The sequence below is a fragment of the Pagrus major genome, chromosome 6, assembly GCF_040436345.1.
Source record: "Pagrus major chromosome 6, Pma_NU_1.0".
Lineage (NCBI taxonomy): Eukaryota > Metazoa > Chordata > Actinopteri > Spariformes > Sparidae > Pagrus > Pagrus major.
In genome coordinates, this window is record NC_133220.1 from 3,407,095 (window position 1) to 3,428,231 (window position 21,137).

A 21,137-nucleotide genomic window follows, 5' to 3' on the forward strand; every position below is an offset into this window, starting at 1 on the left:
TTAATCATCTTGTTGGTATTTACATTTGTGATTTTCTTGAATATAACTTTGTTTTCTTTCCTGCAGATGAGGAGATAAGACAACTACGGTCTCAACCCAGTTCAGCAACACCATTGACCACTGGATCCATCTGATCCAAACAGTAACCAGCTCTACATGTGCTGTGAAGTTTTCTGCTGTGTGTGTTTCCACCATGCTGGATGATGGTGAGGACATTTTGTCTGGTCTTCTCTTATTTCAGGCAGTTTGAGGATTAAAACTTGGTTTTAACGTTTAAATTAATTTCAGGTTGAGGGTTCAGGTTGTGTTGAGGCAGATAGTTGAGATGGAAGCAAGAAAAAAAAAAATGAAGGCTGTTTGTCGATGTGCATGTTTCTCATTAACACGACCTCAATCTGTCCCTGAACTAAACCAACTGTTTTTATACTCTGACCTCACAATCTGAACCTTATCAGAAGTATTGAGGAGAGTATTATAACAGCATCTCTGCTCGATGATCTACAGAGCAAACTCACAGTTAATATACAAGATATACACATATACAGTCCTCGACTTTATCTCACAGCACTCAGTCACAAATAGTGTCCAGGTCAAGTGTAGGACCCAGAATCCTGTCATTAGGGACTTAATGAAACCAGAACGAGGCCGTCCAAGTTTTATATACGTGTTCAGAGCCGAGGGGCTCGGACCAAAAAAGTGCCACAACACGTCGCTGGTTCGATCCCCGGCTCCTCCCGTCCACATGTCCAAGTGTCCTCGAGCAACAGGCTGAAGCCCAAACTGCTCCCGATGGTCAGACCAGCACCTTGCATGGTAGCTCACTGCCATCGGTGAGTGAGTGAGTGAGTGAGTGAGTGAGTGAGTGAGTGAGTGGATGAATGAGTGAGTGAGTGAATGGATGAATGAGGGCAGCAGTGCTGTATAAATGCCGTCTATTGACCAAATATTATCAGACTGCTTGTAGAGCTTAAAGCTCCTGACTGAGCTCCACATGTGCTTTAAAACCATCAGACTTCACTGAACTAAAGCTGCTGTTAACACTGTCAGTCAGTGTGAACACTTTGTAGCTACAAGTAAATATAATGTGACTTTTATATTTGTTGCCATTATTTGGGACGAGCCTGTATTGGTTCTTTATTATGTTTCCAGGTGCTCAGGCAGTCTGTCAGGTCCAGTTACACACTGATGTTTCTGTTGTTCACTGATGATGCACTTGTAGTGTTTCATGTCACTTCAGGCAGCGCTTCATCATTTCTGTACAAACGTTTGAATAAAACATGAAAAATGTCAAAACTGTGTGTTGTGACTGTTTCTGATGTTTCTGTGTTCAAACTGTGATCAAAGAAATAAAAGTGATTTTAATTTATGGGTCTGATTCTGAGATGATCTGTATTTTACAGCAGCTGTCAGGACACCAAAGAGACAACAGAGCAGATAAATCCTCTTTAAAACAAGGTTTCTAGAGACAGTTTACCTCACTGACAGCTTCATGAATGGAGATTACAGCTGAATGTAAAGAAATCCTCATGTCTGTGTAACGAGGCCTGAGTCTGTGAGGAGACAACATGATCCAGACCTGCTGACGGCTGAAGCTCAAATAATGTCCCAGATTACCAAAATTCACCTGCAGATATTTGTGTCAGTCAAAAGTTGTCAGAAAAATAAATACCTAAAATAAAGTACAGACACCTGAAAAATCTTCTCAAGTACAGTAACAAAGTATTTGTACTTCGTTACTTCCCTCCTCTCAGTGGCCAACACCCAGACAAAATGCGATGGCAGCTGCAGGCCTGGTGATGGCGCTTTTATTCTGAAATGTTAGTACCGGAAGTGCCGCAGCTGCAGGCTGAGGAGCAGAAACAGGTTGTGATGAACCAGTCAGGGTGTTGAGGAGTGTGTGAAGCTCCGTCATATAGAGATTTACGAGAGCATAATTAGTACGAATGCTTCAAAGTTGCTGGAACCGTGGGAAGTCAACAGCCAAGGCGAGGGACCCTTTGCTGTTAAAACCCTGTTGGGGTGGGTTGTTAGTGGCACGTGTGAGGACTGGAAAGGCGACCTTGATGATGACTGCTGTCATTTTGCCACTTTAAACAGAATAACTGTCAAGTCACTTGAGCAGCTGTTGAAGAAGCAGTAGGAACATGATTTCAATGAGAGAGTTGATGAGGACCAAGAAGAAATATGAAGAGAGGAGGCAAAGTTCATTATATTATGGAGCAATCTGTGAAGTTGCAAGATGGACATTACGGTTTGTAGCTGCCATTCAGAAACCAAGAAGTGGAGAAAAAGAAAACAAGAAAAAAAAAGATAAAGGGGAAAAAAAAGTGGAGCGAACCAAAATGTAATCTTGCAACAGGGAACATTATTTTGATCTCAGATGCCACTGCCACCAGAAATTCCTGGATGATTGGGAAAGTAATCAAAACTTTCCCTGACAAATCAGGCATCATCAGATCTGTTCAAATTCAAATAAAGACGAATATTATTGAGAGACCAGTGACAAAACTGTGTCTGTTGGTAGAAAAGGGTGAACTTTCTGTATGACATTGTTATGTTTACCAGTGTTAACAAAAGTTTATTGTTGTGGTTCTACATTTTGAAAATGATTTCATTTATTTGATTGTTTTGAGTTTTACCTTTATGCTTCCATGTGTGTACATAATTGTAATTGTTATGTCTTGTACGGTGTGTCAGCTGTTCCCTCTTTACCTGAACTGTCACACCTCGTGTACCTGGAGGTGATAAGATTTGGCTCATTTACCTGGAGGTGATAAGATTTGGCTCGTTTACCTGGAGGTGATAAGATTTGGCTCGTGTACCTGGAGGTGATAAGATCTGGCTCATTTACCTGGAGGTGTTAAGATTTGGCTCATTTACCTGGAGGTGAAAAGATTTGGCTCATTTACCTGGAGGTGATAAGATTTGGCTCGTTTACCTGGAGGTGATAAGATTTGGCTCGTGTACCTGGAGGTGATAAGATCTGGCTGCATTCAGGCTGCAGAGGAGGGGTTGTGATGGTGAGATGCTCCAGCTCTAACCTTCACCTGAAGTCACTGTTTTCTTTCTAATCAGACCTGACTGTTGCAACACATCAGCGATTACGTGACTCATATTTCCGAGGAAAATGTGGGTGAGGTGTCTGAATGTGTTTGTTTGTATTTTTCAATGAAAAGCTGAAAGGCAAGGCAAGTTTATTTGTATAGCACAATTCAGACACAAGGCAACTCAAAGTGCTTTACAGGCAGTTACAGTAAAAGCATTTTAAAAAAAACAAAAACAAGTTAAGAGATAGGAAAGTAGGCTAAAATAAAATAAAAGTTACAGTGCTGTTCAAAACCTAAAAAGCAATTAAAAAACATTAAAACAAAACATTAAAACAAGTTAAGAAATAGGAAAGTAGGCTAAAATAGAATAGGTTTCCTACGCCAGCTTCCTGGTTTTTGCTGGATTTACCTCCCATTGTTCTACTTGTCACTCGTCCCAATAGGCCGTGTGTGTGTGGGTGAGTGTGAGTCAGTTCCTGTTTGAGAAGGCTGCTATATTCCCAGAAACTCGTCTCCTGCATACAATACCTCGTGGTTTCACTGTAAGAAGATAAGGATTGAAAGTAAACCAATAAAAAAGTATCTATTTTATTGTAATGGTTCTCATAAATGCTGCTCAGTGGTTCCAACATGCTCATGCCTGCCCACTGTGGGAAGGTGTGTGTGTAACTGAGGGCAGTGTGGGCAGAGGTAAAGAGCAGTTTTGCCCTTTGGAGTCTCACTGTTGGTTTTACCACCTCTCCTTTCCAGCTCCTTTCAAAACAACTACAGTAAAGCCACTCCTAAAGAACCCGCTCTAGACTCAGCTGACATCCGAAACTACAGACCTGTATCCCTTCTCTCATTTCTCTCTAAAACCCTGGAACGTGCCGTCTACAACCAACTGTCCTCCTACCTTTCGCAAAACGACCTCCTTGACCCTAATCAGTCAGGCGTCAGGACTGCTCACTCCACTGAGACGGCCCTCCTCACAGTGACTGAGTCGCTCCGGGCCGCCAGAGCCTTGTCCCACTCGTCAGTCCCTCATCCTCCTCGACTTATCCTCTGCGTTTGACAAAGTCAACCACCAAATCCTCCTCTCCACTTTGGCCAAACTTGGCATCGCTGACTCTGCTTTAACCTGGCTCGCATCATACCCGACAGAACGCACCTTTCAGGTCATGTGGAATGGCTCCTTGTCCAAACCCTGCTCCCTGGAAACTGGTGTCCCTCAAGGCTCAGTACTAGGACCGCTTCTGTTTTCACTATACACTAGATCACTAGGCTTTGCAATCGCATCACATGGATTCTCTTACCACTGTTATGCTGACGACACCCAGCTGTTCCTCTCCTTTCCCCCATCCTCCAACACCCACGTTGCCACGCGCATCTCAGAATGTCTGGCAGACATCTCTGCTTGGACAACTGCCCATCATCTCAAGCTCAACCTTAGTAAAACTGAACCCCTCTTCATCCCGGGGGAAAGTCTGCCCTCACTTGGACCTGTCAGTCACTGCTGAGGACGTCACGGTATCGCCTTCATCGACTGCGAGGAACCTGGGTGTAATCCTCGACGACGGACTATCCTGCACCCCCAACACCACCACGGTGGCCCGATCCTGCAGATTTGCCCTCTACAACATCTGCAGGATCCGGTCTTTCCTCACAAAGGAAGCGACGCAACTCCTGGTTCAATGGCTGGTCATCTCCCGCCTCGACTACTGCAACCCGCTCTTGTCTGATTCCCAGCCTCTGCGACTAAACGGTTGCAATGTATCCAGAACGCTGCAGCGCGCCTTGTTTTCAATCTACCCAAACTCTCCCATGTGACCCCCCTCCTCCGTGACCTCCACTGGCTTCCTGTTGTGGCCCGCATCAGATTCAAGACCATGGTGCTGGCCTTCAAGGCCATCAACCGAACTGCACCCATCTACTTCCAAACACTGATCAGACCACACGCCCCTGCGCGAGCACTTCACTCTACTACATCAGCTGGCCGGCTGGTACCGCCATCGCTAAGAGCAAACAAAGACCGCCCAGCGAAATCCCGACTCTTCTCTGTTCTGGCACCTCAGTGGTGGAACGAACTCCCGACCAATGTCAGGACAGCAGAGTCACTCGCCATCTTTCACAAAAGACTCAAGACTCACTTGTTCAGACTTCACCTCAACACCGCATAGCATGACATGACTCCCTCCCCACCCCCCAATCCCCCCCCGAAAAAAAAAAAAAAAAAAACCCAAAAAAAACCCCAAACATCATATGCACTTGTATGTTCCTAACTCTAGCACTTACATCGTAGCACTTATCCTTATCCTTGTTAAATAGCAGCTACTTTGCTCAGAAGAGGGCTTAAATATTCTTTCTATCTTTTCTACTTTATCAACGGTGATATGTTGTGTTTTCTTTCTTGTGACAAATGTACGCGTCTGCTAAATGCCCTAAATGTAAATGTAAATGCAAATGTACCAACATTTTGTGTCAGTGTGTTCAACTGAACTGAGTTTAAACACACAGTATTAACTTCTGCCACGAGGAATCTCTCAATCTAACCAGTGAGATAAAGACTTAGTTTGACGGTGTTGTGAAGCAGCGTGGGAACTTGGGAGTTGTTGTCTTCCCTGTTAAACAGCCTCCACACAGTGCTGCAGGAATGAGTCTTTAAACCAAGACATAAGTTTCGTTATTAATCATAATGATACATTTTGTCCCCTCTTCTCAAAGTCAATGGGCTTTTGGTTAAATACCTGAAACATCGTCTGTGGTTAACACATGAGCTTAAGAGATTTGTATGTTTTGTTTCACAACATAAAATACATCAGTAAATAACTCATTTGGATTAAAAACCCACTTATGTGTATTAAAAAGGAGCGAACACTAAACAGAGGTTTTCTGGGACATAAAACCAAATGTAAAAAACTTGATTGCAGTTTTCTCACTGATATATTTCAATATTTAGCTCATTTTCTTCACATTCAGCTCATTTTCCTCAAATCTGAGGCATAATTGTTGGATTTGTTAGTTAAATGTTGCATCTTAATGGGTCACCTGTAATATTTAGATTTAACATTTACAATTAATATTTAGATTTAACACTTTTAATTTTTTTAACAATTTGTCTCAGATGTGAAGAAAATTAGCTAAATATAGAAAATATCAGTTTGAAAACTGCAGCAATTTTTTACAGCTGAACTGGGGGGAGATAATGACTCCATAAATTTGATGACAAATCCTGAAAACAGACGCTTCTTACATGTGCAGAACTTGCCTCAGAAATCTCCTGTTTTTAAGTTTCCTTCGGTCTCAAAGTAATCCACTGATAGTTGTCTGTTCATCAACAGGTTCACTGCAAACAGGAACTACTAACAGCTAATTCGGCAAAGTTTTAATGGAGTTTTATTTCTGTTGCTTTTCCATTTTAAAACAAGTCTCCAGCTACTTCAGTTGAGAGAGTTTTACTGTGAAGCTCCAGAAATGTTTTGTGGACTATGAAACTTCACCTGACTTTACATCAGCATGAGGGAGGAGATGATGACTGAGTTTCTGTTTTATTTGAGTGAACTGTTCCTTTAACTGTATTTCCAACAAACCACTGTGATGTTTGTGTTGCCTGAATATGAGGAGGGAAACTGGGAATTTCTTCTACATCAGTGTTTTTGTGTGAATGTTTTGTGGACTGTGAAACTTGGGGCTGAGTTACACTCTTCATTACAGCCTGTTTCTTTCAACACGTCTGGAGCGGATCTTTTATTTGCTTGTGTTGGAGGAACTGCAGAGATGTTTCACTGCTGCTGATCAGGTCGCAACAGGTCAGGAAGAGAAGCAGCTTTGACACATTAACAGTGAAGCTGAAGCTGAATTTGAGGCTGTAAAGTTGATTATTTTATACACAGCTTTAATGTTAGTGTGAAGACAAAGTGCAGTTGTGTGCATGAGTCATAGTGTAAATATATGGTGATGACGCTTTTACTGTTTTATTGTGAAGGTTTGTACCTGACGTGTTGCAGCTCTCACTGCCTGCAGGCTGAGAAACAGAAACAGGTTGTGATGAACCAGTCAGGGTGTTGAGGAGTGTGTGAAGTTCCGTTATTTAGAGACACCATCAGTGTGGTGAAGTCCTCAGAGGACATCACAACTATGGAGCTTCTTCCTCTCGTGTGTCTCTGTCTGCTGAGCTGCTCTGGAGAAACGTCTGCTGCTGGAGACGGTAAGAAAACTGATCATCACTCACTGAGAGTTTTTATTCTCACTTTATTTCATCTGAACAGCGGAACAATGTGGAAACATGCGGGATGTTCATCTTCTTCTCCTGGTGTTATAAAGCTGAAGAGTTTCCAGCTCAATACATTTTGTAAAATTCAAACACAAAGCTCAATCACAAAAACCTAATAAACTATTTTTATTATTTGGTTGTAGTCCTCCTCTCTCTGACACTCACACTAATTTTTTTGACAATGTAGTAACACCTGTTTGTGTGGTTGTAGTCAGTACTGGTGAGGAGACATCGTCTGATAAATGATAAGAGCTGATCGCAGGTTTATTCACCCAAACAGACAGAAAACTTAACTGTACATCAGCCTCAAGATTAACAACCTGCACCAAGTGTGTGTGTGTGTGTGTGTGTGTGTGTGTGCGTGTGTGTGCGTGTGTGTGTGCGTGCGTGTGTGTGTCATGTGAATTTAATCTGATGTCCTTTAGAAAGTACAGTGAACATATTTGAATTACAAAGTTAAAAACAACCTGTGTGTTGCAGCTGAGGAACAGGATAGTTTGGTGGTTAGTTGTGTCTTTGAATCCAGTCCAATAAATCAAGATCTGACATGAATAAAACTACAACTTCTCCTGGTGTTTTGAAGCTGAAGAGTTTCCAGCTGAAAACATTTTGTAACATTCAAACACAAGGCTCAATAACAAAAACCTAATAAACAATACTGTAAGCTTAAATATACTTAAAATATGTCAGTACAAGTATAGGAGCTTGGTTGTAGTCCTCCTCTCTCTGAAACTCACACTCATTTTTTTTGACAATGTAGTAACACCTGTTTGTGTGGTTGTACTTAATCTTGGTGAGGAGACATCGTCTGATAAATGATAAGAGAAGTCAGACCAACAGGTTCTTAAAATGTGTCCTGGTTTTTGTTTGCTTCATGATTACTGATTAATGTGTGTGCGTGTGTGTGTGAGCGTGTGTGTGTGTGCGCGCGCGTGTGTGTGTTGTGAAGCTTAAATCTGATGTCCTTAGAAAGTACAGTGAACATATTTGTAGCTATTGTCCTTAGCTACATTCCTGTAGCTAAGGACAATATTCCCCACCAAGAGGATATTGACAGTTGGCTCCACCTAAAAGAGGTGAAAATCCCCACTATCCAAGCAGAAGTTGGATTGCTCATTGGAGCAAATGTTCCCAAGGCGATGGAACCGCTACAAGTGGTCAACAGCGTGGACAATGGACCATAAGCCGTGAGGACAATATTAAGCTGGACAGTGAACGGACCACTCAGAGGTGGAAGTGACACATTGGAGGCAAACACACTGACAGGAATTACTGCAAACAGAATCTCAGTAGCCAAGCTTGAAGAACTTTGGCAGCTACAATTCAAGCAGGACTTTCCAGATGCTGGGACAAGACGAAGACATCGAGATGTCTAAGTAGGACCATCAGGTTTATCAGCATGGTGTCACAGTCTGCTGTACTTAAAGACGGTCATTACAATGTTTGTCTTCCAGTGAAGAAAAAATGTTTGTGTATGCTGAACAACAGAGCAGTTGCGGAGCAACGTGCACTGAACTTATGGAAGAGGTTCTCAAAGGACGCAAGTTCTATGGAGAATATGTGGCGTTCATGGACGACGTGCTCAAGAAGGTTACGCCGTGAAGCTTGTAGGTGATGAGTGTGAACCTACTGAGGGGCGAACGTGGTATTTGCCTCACCACGGAGTCAGACATCCAACCAAGCAGAAGTTGCGCGTTGTGTTTGACTGCGGCGCAAGCTTCCAAGGAATATCACTGAACCAGCAGCTCCTACAGGGTCCGGACCTTACAAGCTCGCTGGTGGGGGTCCTCATGAGGTTCCGCCAGGAGGCTGTGGCGGTCATGGCAGATGTGGAGGCCATGTTCCACCAAGTCAAAGTGAGTAATGAAGACACGGATCTCCTGAGATTTCTATGGTGGCCTGGTGGCAACTATGAGCAGAATCTGGTCGAACATAAGATGCTGGTGCATATCTTCGGCGCAACATCATCGCCAAGTGTCGCCACCTTTGCGCTCCAGAAATGCGCAACAGATTTCGCAGAGAGTTTGGACAAGAGACGGATAAAACAGTCAGGAAAAATTTTACGTGGACGACTGTCTTAAATCGGCTTCTGATGAAGATACAGCCATCACACTGTGTGCTGAGTTGAGAAGCATGTTGGCAAAAGGAGGATTCCGGCTGACAAAGTGGTCAAGCAACAGCAGGAAGTTGCTTAACTCAATCCCAGAAGAGGAAAAAGCTCAAGGGTTTCAAGATCTGGACTTAGATGAGGACAACTTGCCCATGGAGAGAGCATTGGGTATCCAGTGGTGTGCTGAATCAGATCAGTTCAGGTTCAAGATCAACCTCAAAGATCGACCACACACTAGGAGAGGCCTGCTTTCCCTGGTCAGCTCAATTTTTGATCCACTGGGCTTTCTCGCTCCAGTAATATTGCCCGCCAAAAGAATCCTGCAGGATTTATGTCGGCAGAAGTATAGCTGGGGCGAAGAACTGCCAGACACTGTGGTCAAAGGTTGGAATAAGTGGATCTCAAGTTTGCAACAGATTGAGAAATTTGGAGTTGACAGATGTGTCAAGTCGAAGCAGTTTGGTGCGCCAGTCTTTGCGCAGCTTCATCCCTTTGCTGACGCTAGTGAAGATGCCTACGGCACCACAAGCTACTTACTGCTGCGCTTTTCAACGGGTGAAGCTCAATCCACCTTGATCCTGGCAAAGACAAGGGTCGCTCCCTTAAAGTCACCAACTATTCCCAGAATGGAACTGACAGCGGCCACAGTCGCAATAAAAATGGACAAGCTTCTGAGGAAAGAGCTTGAGTTGGAGCTCATGAATCCATCTTTTGGACCAATAGCACAGCTGTGCTAAAGTACTTCAACAGTGAGAGCACCAGATTCAAGACGTTCGTTGCTAACAGGGTTTCAGCAATCCTGGATCACTCTCAGACATCTCAGTGGAGATACATCAACACCACTCTGAATCCCGCTGACGTTGTCTCAAGAGGACAGACTGTGGAAGCATTTTTGAAAAATGAGAGCTGGCTTTCAGGACCAAGTTTCTTGCTCAGCTCACAAGACCAGTGGCCTAAAAATCCATATCCGGGCATGCTGGATATCGACGACCCAGAGGTCAAACGAATGACTCAAGTGCATGTCATTCAGGCACAAGAACTTGAGGATTTCATGGATCAGTGGATGAACCACTACTCTTCCTGGACGGCGTTGAAATGCGCTGTAGGCTGGTTTCTGAAACTTAAGGATTTGCTGAAAGAGCTAAAGGAAAAGAGAAAGGAGCTACGAGCAGTAGACGGAGAAAGCCGGATGACAGAGTTCAAGAAAGCCGTTAAAGGAAAGTATCTGACTTGTGATGACTTGACTGAAGCAGAAACAGAAATTGTGAAATACTGTCAGAAACAAAGCTTCAAAGAAGACTTGGCTATGCTAAAGGAGCATCAAAGAGTGAAGAAAAGTAGCTCACTCTTTAAGTTAAATCCAGTGCTCCGAGACGGAGTTATGAGAGTTGGCGGACGGTTGAGTCGCGCGGCTATGCCTGATGACTCCAAGCAGCAAGTCATCTTGCCTAAGGATTCACACGTCACAAGGCTTGTGTTGAGACACATTCATGACATTACAGCTCACGCCGGAAGGAATCACATGTTGGCTCAGCTACGGCAACGATTCTGGATCCCTGGAGCCAGTGGAGCTATCAGAAGGTTCCTGTCCAAGTGTGTCATCTGTAAAAGGCTACATGGAGCAGCTGGCAAAGCAGCTCATGGCAGATCTACCAACATGCAGGGTCCTGCCAGACGACCCTCCTTTTACAAGAGTCGGCACAGATTACTTTGGTCTGTTCCTAGTGAAGAGAGGACGAGTCCAAGTAAAGAGATACGGCGTTATCTTCATGTGTCTTGCTATACGAGCAGTGCATCTGGAAGTTGCTTCTTCTCTCGACACTGATGCCTGTCTCGACGCAATCAGAAGATTTCTTGCCAGAAGAGGACAAGTCAGAGAGATGTATTCAGATAATGGAACCAACTTTCAGTCAGCTGACAGTGAGATGAGGAAATCAATCAAGGAATGGACCAACAGGACCGAGAAACATTTGCAACAGAGAGGTGTTCAGTGGCATTTCAATCCGCCAGCGGGTTCTCACCACGGAGGCAGCTGGGAGCGGTTAATTCGTTGAGTGAGAAAAATCCTGAACATCACGGTCAAGGAGCAACTGCTGGATGAAGAAGGTCTCCACACCCTACTTTGTGAAGCTGAGGCGGTCATAAACAGCAGGCCCATCACAAAGGCATCATCAGACCTCAACGATTTAGAGGCCCTCACGCCCAACCACTTGTTGTTGCTCAAAGTCAAGCCCGAGTTACCACCAGGAGTATTTCATGAAGATGACCAGTACATCAACCGCAGATGGAGACAATACCTCGCGGATGTCTTCTGGAAACGCTGGTGCAAAGAGTATCTGACAGAGCTCCAAGAACGTCAGCGATGGTCTTCACCTGGAAGAAACTTCTGTGTCGGCGACGTAGTGCTGATCGTGGATGATACATCGCCCAGAAACTCCTGGCCACTTGGAAGAATAGTGGAGACTTTTCCTGATAGAAATGGTTTCGTTCGTCAGGTTAAAGTGAAGACCAAGACCAACGAGCTTTGTCGCCCTGTAACAAAGCTATGTCTTCTTCAAGAATCAGAGGATAACTGATGGACTGTTATGAAGATCTCATCTTGAATGGGACTAAGAACACCAAGCTTCTTTCACTAAGTGATAAGTAATGTTATTCAGGCTCCTTTAATTTAAGTTGACACTTTTGGAGTAATTGTTTCAAGGACATTGATAACAATTAGGGGCCGGTAATATAGGAGCCTAAATGCTATTTTTTGTTGATAAGTATTTGAATAATAATTTAAGTTGATATGTGAAAAAAATTTGTTGTTAATTATGATAAAAAAGAGGTTATTTACATCATTTACAGGTGAACAGTTCATATTAATAAGTTAGTACTTAATTCATTTCACTTAAAAATGTGTGGATGTTTTTTGGTTTAAAAATCGCAAACATTGAGGAGAGCGTCAAGCTCATGGCTTCACTGATTAGGAACCTACAACAAGCACGACACAACCAAAACTATTATGTTAGAGGAAACAGGTGTTGAGTTATTGTTGTGGTGTGTAAAGTTGTTATCTGACTTTGTTTCCTGATGACTCTGCATGTTAACATACTGAGTAACACATGTTTTTATCTTCCAGGTGTCAGAGTGGTCGTGAAAGAAGATGATGATGCTGTTTTACCCTGTTCCCCCAGCACCAAGGAGGACATCACAAGAAAGCTGTTTGACTGGAAGAAAGACGGTCAGAAGGAGGTGTTCATGTATGATTCAGGCATTCATTACAATAACGGCCGTCCAGGTCAAGATGAGCAGTTCAAAGGTCGAGTCTCACATTTTCAAGATCAACTGAAGAACGGCAACGCCTCCATAAAGATCCATAATACAAAGATGGCAGACAGTGGGAACTACAGCTGCGATTTTCCACGTCTTCAGCCGAGACAAACATTCAACATTGAGCTTGTTGTTGGTGAGTGCTTTCATTAAACAGTTAAAGATGTCCGCTCATTTACTGCTGCGACTGGTTCAAGAGTCCCAGATGGACTTTTGTTGTGGTCAGAATACACATCTGGCAGGGCCTCGAGCCCACAGAGCTGCAGCCACATCTGGAGAGATGACCTCTGTATCAAACATGCAGATATCAGAGACACGCTGCAGATTATGTCTCTGTACAATGAAATTTCAGCCGTCTATAGTAGATGAAATATGACTTTTACACAGTGTTACCTGTTTGTTTCAAAACAATCTAACGTGTGTTTGTTTTTCCTTTCAGATCAAGTCTTAAGAGACAGAACAGGTGAAAAGCCAGGTGAGTCCTGATTCTGATGACGTCACTCTCCACCTCTGCAGGTGTTTCTGTAAATGTCTTCTCAGGCCTGTCAGTCTAAACACTAACATCTGTGGGCCTGAACCTCTCTGTGTTGAACTGACTGGGATCACTCGTCACTTAAAGGTGGACACGTTTATTATATTATAGTTATACAACAACATCTTTTAATCCAAGAAGCAGTTCCAAAGTAGTTCTCACTAACATGTGACACATCAGGTGTGTTTACCTTTGAACACTATGTTTTATATTTTATTACAATCTTTATAGTTCAGTTTAACATGTTCACTGTATTTGTGTGTCTGCCTCAAACTGGAAACAGTTTAAAATGTTTGAAATATCGTCCCATAAAATGATGCTGGAGGCTTTTATTGTGTTTTTCTCTTCACACTGTAAACTGGATACAAGCAGAGTGTGGATGAACAAAATCCCAATATTACTTTAATAATGCTGAAACTGTCTCTTTATAATTTATTGTTTATAATGTGTTCACAGGTGCAGCTCCAAGGCCAATTATCGATACACTTGCTGATACAAAGCACTGGTCTCTGCTGCAGTGTGAAGCTCATGGTGATCCACTTCCTACAGTAGAGTGGAAGGACAGTGCTGGTTACGTCCTTCGTGCTGAGAAGCCACATATCTCAGAAAGAGGAGGTCGTTCATACATCACCGTCAAGACTACTGTGACCAAGTCCGACACCTACAGCTGTGTAGCTACGCAGAAGGAAATCAGTCATCAGATTGCTACTGTGACCTCTGTGCACTTGGCAGGTCAGTGGTATTTTGAACAATTTTAACTATCCGTGTGTTTCAAAGATGATGAGTTCAGACTGAACACACAGGTAATCAGCTCAAAGTCTGTTGATGTTGAAAATGTTTCAAACTGAAGAAACTCTGAGACTTAAAATAGAAAAAGCAGATAAAAGTGTTCTGGATGGAAATAAGAAGAAGAAGTGGAGTTCATGTTTGTGCTGCTGAAACATTCACTGTAAAAACTCTCCAGCTGTTAAATTAACTGGAATAAAATCAACTTTTGTGTTCAGTCTGAATTCACCTTTAAGGATCATTTACATCATTCATTATCTTCTTCATGTTGGACATGACTACGTACAACTGTGGTGATACATGACTACAATATGAGCACATACACTTGATTCATGTGTTCATTTAGTTCATTAATCAGAGAAACTGTGTTCACTGAGAGAGAAACTCTCAGTCCTGAAACACATTTGAGCTCTGTCTCCTCAAGTCACACTGGTGCTGCTTCTGGTTCTGATGCCACAGGATCTTCATCACTAAATCTTTGTCTCAGTGACATGAAAGAATGATGTTGGTACCAGCTCAGGTCCACTGAGGAGCTCAGACTGAAAGTGGTCCTGAACTCTGAGCCTCCTCTCCTGTGAAGTTTGTGGCTCCTTTCCAGTTGAGAGACAGTTTCCACTGCTGCGAGGTACAGCCTTAAAATTATATCACCATATTTTTTTATGCCACATCCTGATATACGATATGTAACTCAATATATTGAAATTTTCTCAAAAGCGCTTCATAAATGTTAGGACGGGGCCACAAAATCAAATATCTCAATATGTTTGACCAAACAGGCCCTACTGTGATAATATTGTAGGGATGACTATTGTTACTTTCACAAAACATTAACACGATGAGATTTCTGATCAATAATCATCATTAATGTGGATATAATGACTCAGTGGGTAAAGAAAGTATCAGAACAAGTCGAACAGTCTGGTGAGTTCAGAACATGACGTCACTTTACTGTAATGAGCCTTTAAAACCAGGAACAGACAACAGTTATGATATATCACCATGTGAGAATATCTAATATCTAAGACAATATATAGTCTCACATCATGACAACAGTATATATTGTATATGTTGCCCAGCCCTGCTTTAGATTGTACAGGTGTTCCTATTAAAGTGGCCACACCCGAGCCCTGTTAACAGAAGGGGACAAGCTTTTAATGACCCTGTGTTTCACATTTCATAACACATTTTCTTTATTACTTTAATGTAAATAGACAACAAAGTTCACATGACGTCCTTTAATGTTTTTTTTAAGCACAACAAATGTGTAAAAGTTCAGGAGCTGCTGTAAAGTCTTCACTGTTGATGTGTTTCTGTCATGATGTGAGTCAGAAAAAGTGTTTTAGTTGTAAATAGTTACAAACTCTTTGTAGAAGTTAATTTTCATGTGTCTGAAATATGATCCTCTGCTGAATAATGCTGGGAGCTGTAACTGAGCCTCATCATGCTTTTTATTACTTTTTGGTTTCTTGTGTTTTTCTTTCATCTTAAACTCGCTCTAATCAACAAGCAGAGATGTGATGAACAAAAAACATCCCAATATTACATTTCTGATGCTGAAATTAAATCTAATGTCATCTTTTGTTTCTGTCATGTTCACAGGTGCAGCTTCAAAGCCGTCCATCACAACACTTGATGAAACAAAGGACTGGTCTCTGCTGCAGTGTGAAGTTGTTGGCGCTTCCCCAAAACCTAAAGTTGAGTGGAGGGACAGTTCTGGAAACATCCTTCCTGTTAAAGATCTGAAGGTCACAGCAAGAGGAGGCAGCTACGACATCGTCCTCCAAACTACTGTGACCAAGACCGATCGCTATCGCTGTGTCGTCACACAGGAAGAAATCAACCATCAGATTTATGCTGTGACCTATGTACACATCAGTGGTGAGATTATTCTTAGTGGTGTATTAACACTTCACTTCTCCTCATTTCAACACAAGTTGAAAATGTTTCAAACTGAGTGTTAAATTCTCTCTTAATGAGTCTCTGAGCCTCCAGTTCAGTAATCTACAGAGTTCAGAGGAAGACTGATAGGGTCTGGAGGGAAATAACAGGAAAAACTGAAGTTTATAGGAAATGTTGAGATCAGTCTGATCTTCACCCACAGACTCAGTAACAGATTTATAAATGTCTGCTGCAGCCTGATCCTGACACTCTGTCACATTTAACTTCCAGAAGAAAAACTGTTGTTAAATTGAAGAATTATTGTTTCACCAAAACACACTGTGAAGTTTTTATCAGTGTCACAGTGCAGCTCTCAGACTGGGACAAACCAGGAGACACACAGTGAAATAAACAACACAGTGATTTATTTACAACAAAGACACAAACAGCTGGAGGAGTGAGTGCAGTCAGTAGTGCAGCAGTGGATGAGTGAAGATGTGCTGTGTGGATGTTGAGCTGTAAAAACAAACCAAAGGAAACCAAAAGCCCCGACACAAAGATGTGTGAGCAGATGTTCTGAAGGATTTCTATACATGGAGCACATCAGGCCCAGGTGTGTCCCCTGCTGCTGATGAAGCTCCCAACAGGTCTGCAGCCCTGGAGACAGAAAGCACAGCAACAGCAGAGTGAAGCCGTCAGAGAGGCGTCACTGTGAGCTCTGTTTAGATTAGAGAGATTAGAGAGAGACTTTATTAATCCCAATGACAAACTGCAGCGTTACAGCAGCCGAGTTACACATGAATCACACAACAAACACCATGAAGACACTCAGACAGGAAGAGTTTACTCACTGATGACTTTATTATTTTATTTCTCAACTACAAACTGAACTCAGGCTGAAAACTAGGAGCAAACTTTACCTCTGAATATACACAATGATAGTTCCTGTAATAATATGAGATCATTGAGGCTTTGAACTGAGCTTTTACTGGACAGTTAACACTTGTCATTAGTACCATTGTATTGTACTAATTCTATTTTTATGAATTTTATAATGTTCAGCTTGTGTTGACTGTGTCTGAAATGTGCAAATGAAAGTGTGTGTTTATTACTGAGGTCACAGTTAAAGGTGGTGTTGTTCTGTTTTTTTGTCCTCCCTGTTTACAAACATGACGGAAACACAAATATATCCCTGAATATGATAATGTCCAGTAAACCATCAGCACTAACTACGACCTCAATGATAAAACATACCATTGAATTAACACCTCAATGACAGTGTCAACAAAAAGGTGAACATTAATGCATCATAAAATTAACTTAATGTCAGAACAGTTGTGTTGGATTACATTAGATTGTACAGGTGTTCCTAATAAAGTGGCCACTGAGTGTTTGAATCACTGACAACACAAGGGTTTGAAGATCCCATGTTTCATATTACATAACATTTTTCTTTAATGTAAAAAAAATATTGTCGACACATCAGACAACAAATTTCATGTGATGTCATTTTAAGATATTTTCCTGCTCAACAAGTGTAAATATTCAAAGGTCGTCTAAACGATCCTGATATGAGTCAGAAATAGTGTTGGCAGTTGAACAGTTTACATTTTTTTTGCGAGTTAGAAATGTTTGACTTTTCTTGTCCTAGTGAAGAGAAGTGTTGAACAAAAACATTGTAATATTATTTATAATCCTGTCATTGTCCTTTATAACTGATAAGTCACTCCTTGTTATCTTCACAGGTGCAGCTACACAGCCAGGTGAGATTCTTCCTCTTATATTGTTTTATTCAACTTATATTTAACTTTATTTACTTCAGTCAAGTTTTATTTGATTCCAAACAACGTAATGTTGCACTGACACTCTGACTGATGCCTTCACTGTTCATCTGTTTCAGGGTCGTCTGCTGGATTGGTTACGTTGTGGTTCTTAGTGTTGCTGTTGCTGTTCTAGCTTTGCTGCTTTGGAAACTCAATTGTCGGACAGGTAAGTTTAAGTTATGTATTTTATCAACATGTTCATAATTAACAGACACCACAACTCATTCTTTACATGTATCTCATGTGCAGAGTCTCGACAGTTGTTTTATTCTCTCTGACATTAATTATTCTGTGTATTGACACTGAGTAGGATCAGGTCAGGTGGGACTTTCTTCACTGTAAGTACGTTTTGTTTCCTGCAGACAAGAAGAAGAGCGGCGCCAGAACTGACCCAGATTCAACAACACCATTTACCAGAATTCACCTGATCCAGAAAAGTAACTTGCTCTACATGTGCTGTGAAGCCTTTATCTCACAGCACTCAATCACAAATAGACTGTGTCTCAATTCAGGGGCTGCATCCTTCGAAGGACGGGGCCTTTGCGGCCTCCGAAGGCGAGTTGTTTTGGTTCAAATCTATCAAACGTGTACATTTATTTGTGTGTGTGTACAATGTGTCAAATCTAAATTGAATTACCAACATTACAAAATAAACATTAACCCATCGGTGAATAACAACTATATTTACCACAGCAGTACCAGCGTCACGCATTTTAACTGAAAGTTGAAATTTGGAGGTTTTATAGTCTCTTGAAGTTTAACACATCTGGCGTTGGATGTTCAAATGAGTAAAAACCAAGTATAAACCCATTACTTAAATTTAAATGTCCTGTCTGCGCCACTTGATGTCGCCATTTTCTCTTGCTTCCTCTTCTGTTTCGGGACTGAGCAGCGATGCGCAAAAGATCTTGGGATATGTGAGGCCGCGAAGCATAGTAGCGGTGCGTCCTCCAAAAAGAGGAAATGAAGGCTGCATTTGAAGGAGCCTTTGAATTTGAACGGCCTTCGCGCAGCGTTGTGACGTAATTGACCTTCAAATGCGCCCTTCGAGGGCTGCAGCCCCTGAATTTGGACACAGCCATAGTGTCCAAGTCAAGTGTACGACACAGAATCCTGTCAAAGTAAAAATGCATCAGTCCACTCTGACACGTTTGTCTGATGGTTGAACAACATCTGAACCCGACTAACATCCTGAAACCAACAAACCAACTTTCACATCCACTTCAAGCAGTGATTGGCCAAAACAGAAAGTCTGCAGGGTTTAAACTTCTCTTTAACTCTCCACACAACTTCTTCTTTCACGTCCCGTGTACGACAGAGTGCAACTTCCAGGAAAGATTGTATGAACGTGGTCGTTGATGAAGTCGTTGTGTGTCAGGAGTTGTTAAAGTAGTTTAATGTTATCAGACAGATTGGAGTTAACGAGGTGACAACAGGAGAGAGCAGGTGGCCTTTAATGCTGACAGAGCTGATTATTAATGAATCGTTCTGTTCAGTGAGAATTAAATGAAAAGTTTGTGTTGAATTCTGATATTTGGTGAGATTCAGTTCCACTCTTGTGAAGCTTTAAGAGAAAAAATGACCAAACAAACTTTGACTCTGTTATTAATGTTGTTGAGGACAAAGACGAGCTCTTTCACTCTGTTCTATGTTGCTTTTATTCTTTTATTTTTATACTCTGATTATCTGATGCGTCTCCAGCAGCTGGTCAGTTAATCACAGGGTCGGTGGTTCGATCCCCGGCTCCTCCCGTCCACATGTCCAAGTGTCCTCGAGCAACAGGCTGAAGCCCAAACTGCTCCCGATGGTCAGACCAGCACCTTGTATGGTAGCTCACTGCCATCGGTGAGTGAGTGAGTGAGTGAGTGAGTGAGTGAGTGAGTGAGTGAGTGAGTGAGTGAGTGAATGGATGAATGAGGGCAGCAGTGCTGTATAAATGCCGTCTATTCACCAAATATTATCAGACTGCTTGTAGCGCTTAAAGCTCCTGACTGAGCTCCACATGTGCTTTAAAACCATCAGACTTCACTGAACTAAAGCTGCTGTTAACACTGTCAGTCAGTGTGAACACTTTGTAGCTACAAGTAAATGTAATGTGACTTTTATATTTTATATTTGTGTTATTGTCATTACTTGGGACTTATGGAAGGCCAAAAAAATTATTCCCATGTTAAATCATAATTATGAGATGAATGAAGTAAAGATTAAGACATAAAACCTCAAAATTATGGGACCAAAAGTCAAAATTATAAGAAAATGAAGTAAAATAAATCAACATAATGCATTAAAAAATCATAATTGTTTTTCTCGCATAATTTTGTCTTTTATCTCATAATTATGATTTACCATGGGAGTATTTTATTTTCTATGAAGGCTTATTTTATTTTTATATTTGTATGCTTCTTTGTATTTGTTAAGGTTCTGATCCAGAGTCTGTCAGGTCCAGTTACACACTGAACTCTACACTCAGTGTCCAGTTTATTAGGTACAGCGAGCTGAAGCTGATGCAGTCTGATACAACAGTCGTGCAGTAAATCCTCCTTCATGAAGGTTTAATGTTCAGTTTGTTGTTCAAAGATTCGACTTCATGATCAGTTTGCAGGCTGCAGTTTGTGCAGCTGTTGAACTGTTGTGTCTTATTCTGGCGGCTGTTTTTATTATTCTTATTTTAGTTTGAACTGGGTGTCCCTAATAAACTGGACACTGAGTGTTTACTGTTGGTGTCTGATATCTGAATTGTGGCTCTCAGAGTTCATGTATGTTTCTGTTGTTGACTGATGATGCACTTGTAGTGTTTCATGTCACTTCAGGCAGCGCTTCATCATTTCTATACAAACGTTTGAATAAAACATGAAAAATGTCAAAACTGTGTGTTGTGACTGTTTCTGATGTTTCTGTGTTCAAACTGTGATCAAAGAAATAAAAGTGATTTTAATTTATGGGTGTGATTCTGAGATGATCTGTGTTTTACAGCAGCTGTCAGGATACCAAAGAGACAACAGAGCAGATAAATCCTCTTTAAAACAAGGTTTCTAGAGACAGTTTACCTCACTGACAGCTTCATGAATGGAGATTACAGCTGAATGTAAAGAAATCCTCATGTCTGTGTAACGAGGCCTGAGTCTGTGAGGAGACAACATGATCCAGACCTGCTGACGGCTGAAGCTCAAATAATGTCCCAGATTACCGAAATTCACCTGCAGATATTTGTTATTAATGGAGTCAAAGTCAAAAGTTGTCAGAACAATAAATACCTCAGTGAAGTACAGACACCTGAAAAATCTACTCAAGTACAGTAACAAAGTATTTGTACTTCGTTACTTCCCTCCTCTCAGTGGCCAACACCCAGACAAAATGCGATGGCAGCTGCAGGCCTGGTGATGGCGCTTTTATTCTG

At 41.8% G+C, this 21,137-nt stretch overlaps 2 protein-coding genes and 1 long non-coding RNA gene across 3 annotated transcripts in view; 2 read left to right on the plus strand and 1 right to left on the minus strand.

The window, feature by feature from the left end:
- The window catches only part of LOC140997603 (recombining binding protein suppressor of hairless-like protein), an 8,082-nt gene extending 7,270 nt beyond the window's left edge, over positions 1 to 812 (minus strand). The window contains exon 1 of the mRNA XM_073467550.1: positions 690 to 812. Coding sequence (XP_073323651.1) covers positions 690 to 812 — 123 coding nt within the window. The remainder of the gene's footprint in view (positions 1 to 689) is intronic.
- Positions 813 to 7,124: 6,312 nt separating this feature from the next.
- Positions 7,125 to 14,101, plus strand: LOC140997604 (V-set domain-containing T-cell activation inhibitor 1-like). Its single transcript, XM_073467551.1, has 4 exons — positions 7,125 to 7,233; positions 12,531 to 12,857; positions 13,710 to 13,985; positions 14,031 to 14,101. Exons 1-4 carry the CDS (start codon positions 7,164 to 7,166, stop codon positions 14,099 to 14,101), a joined length of 744 nt encoding a protein of 247 aa, XP_073323652.1. The 5' UTR covers positions 7,125 to 7,163.
- A 1,545-nt stretch (positions 14,102 to 15,646) lies between these two features.
- LOC140997869 (uncharacterized) lies at positions 15,647 to 20,679 on the plus strand. Its single transcript, XR_012179394.1, has 4 exons — positions 15,647 to 15,917; positions 17,663 to 17,680; positions 17,818 to 17,906; positions 18,103 to 20,679. It is a non-coding gene; the product is annotated as an uncharacterized lncRNA (long non-coding RNA).
- The last annotated feature ends 458 nt before the right edge of the window (positions 20,680 to 21,137 follow it).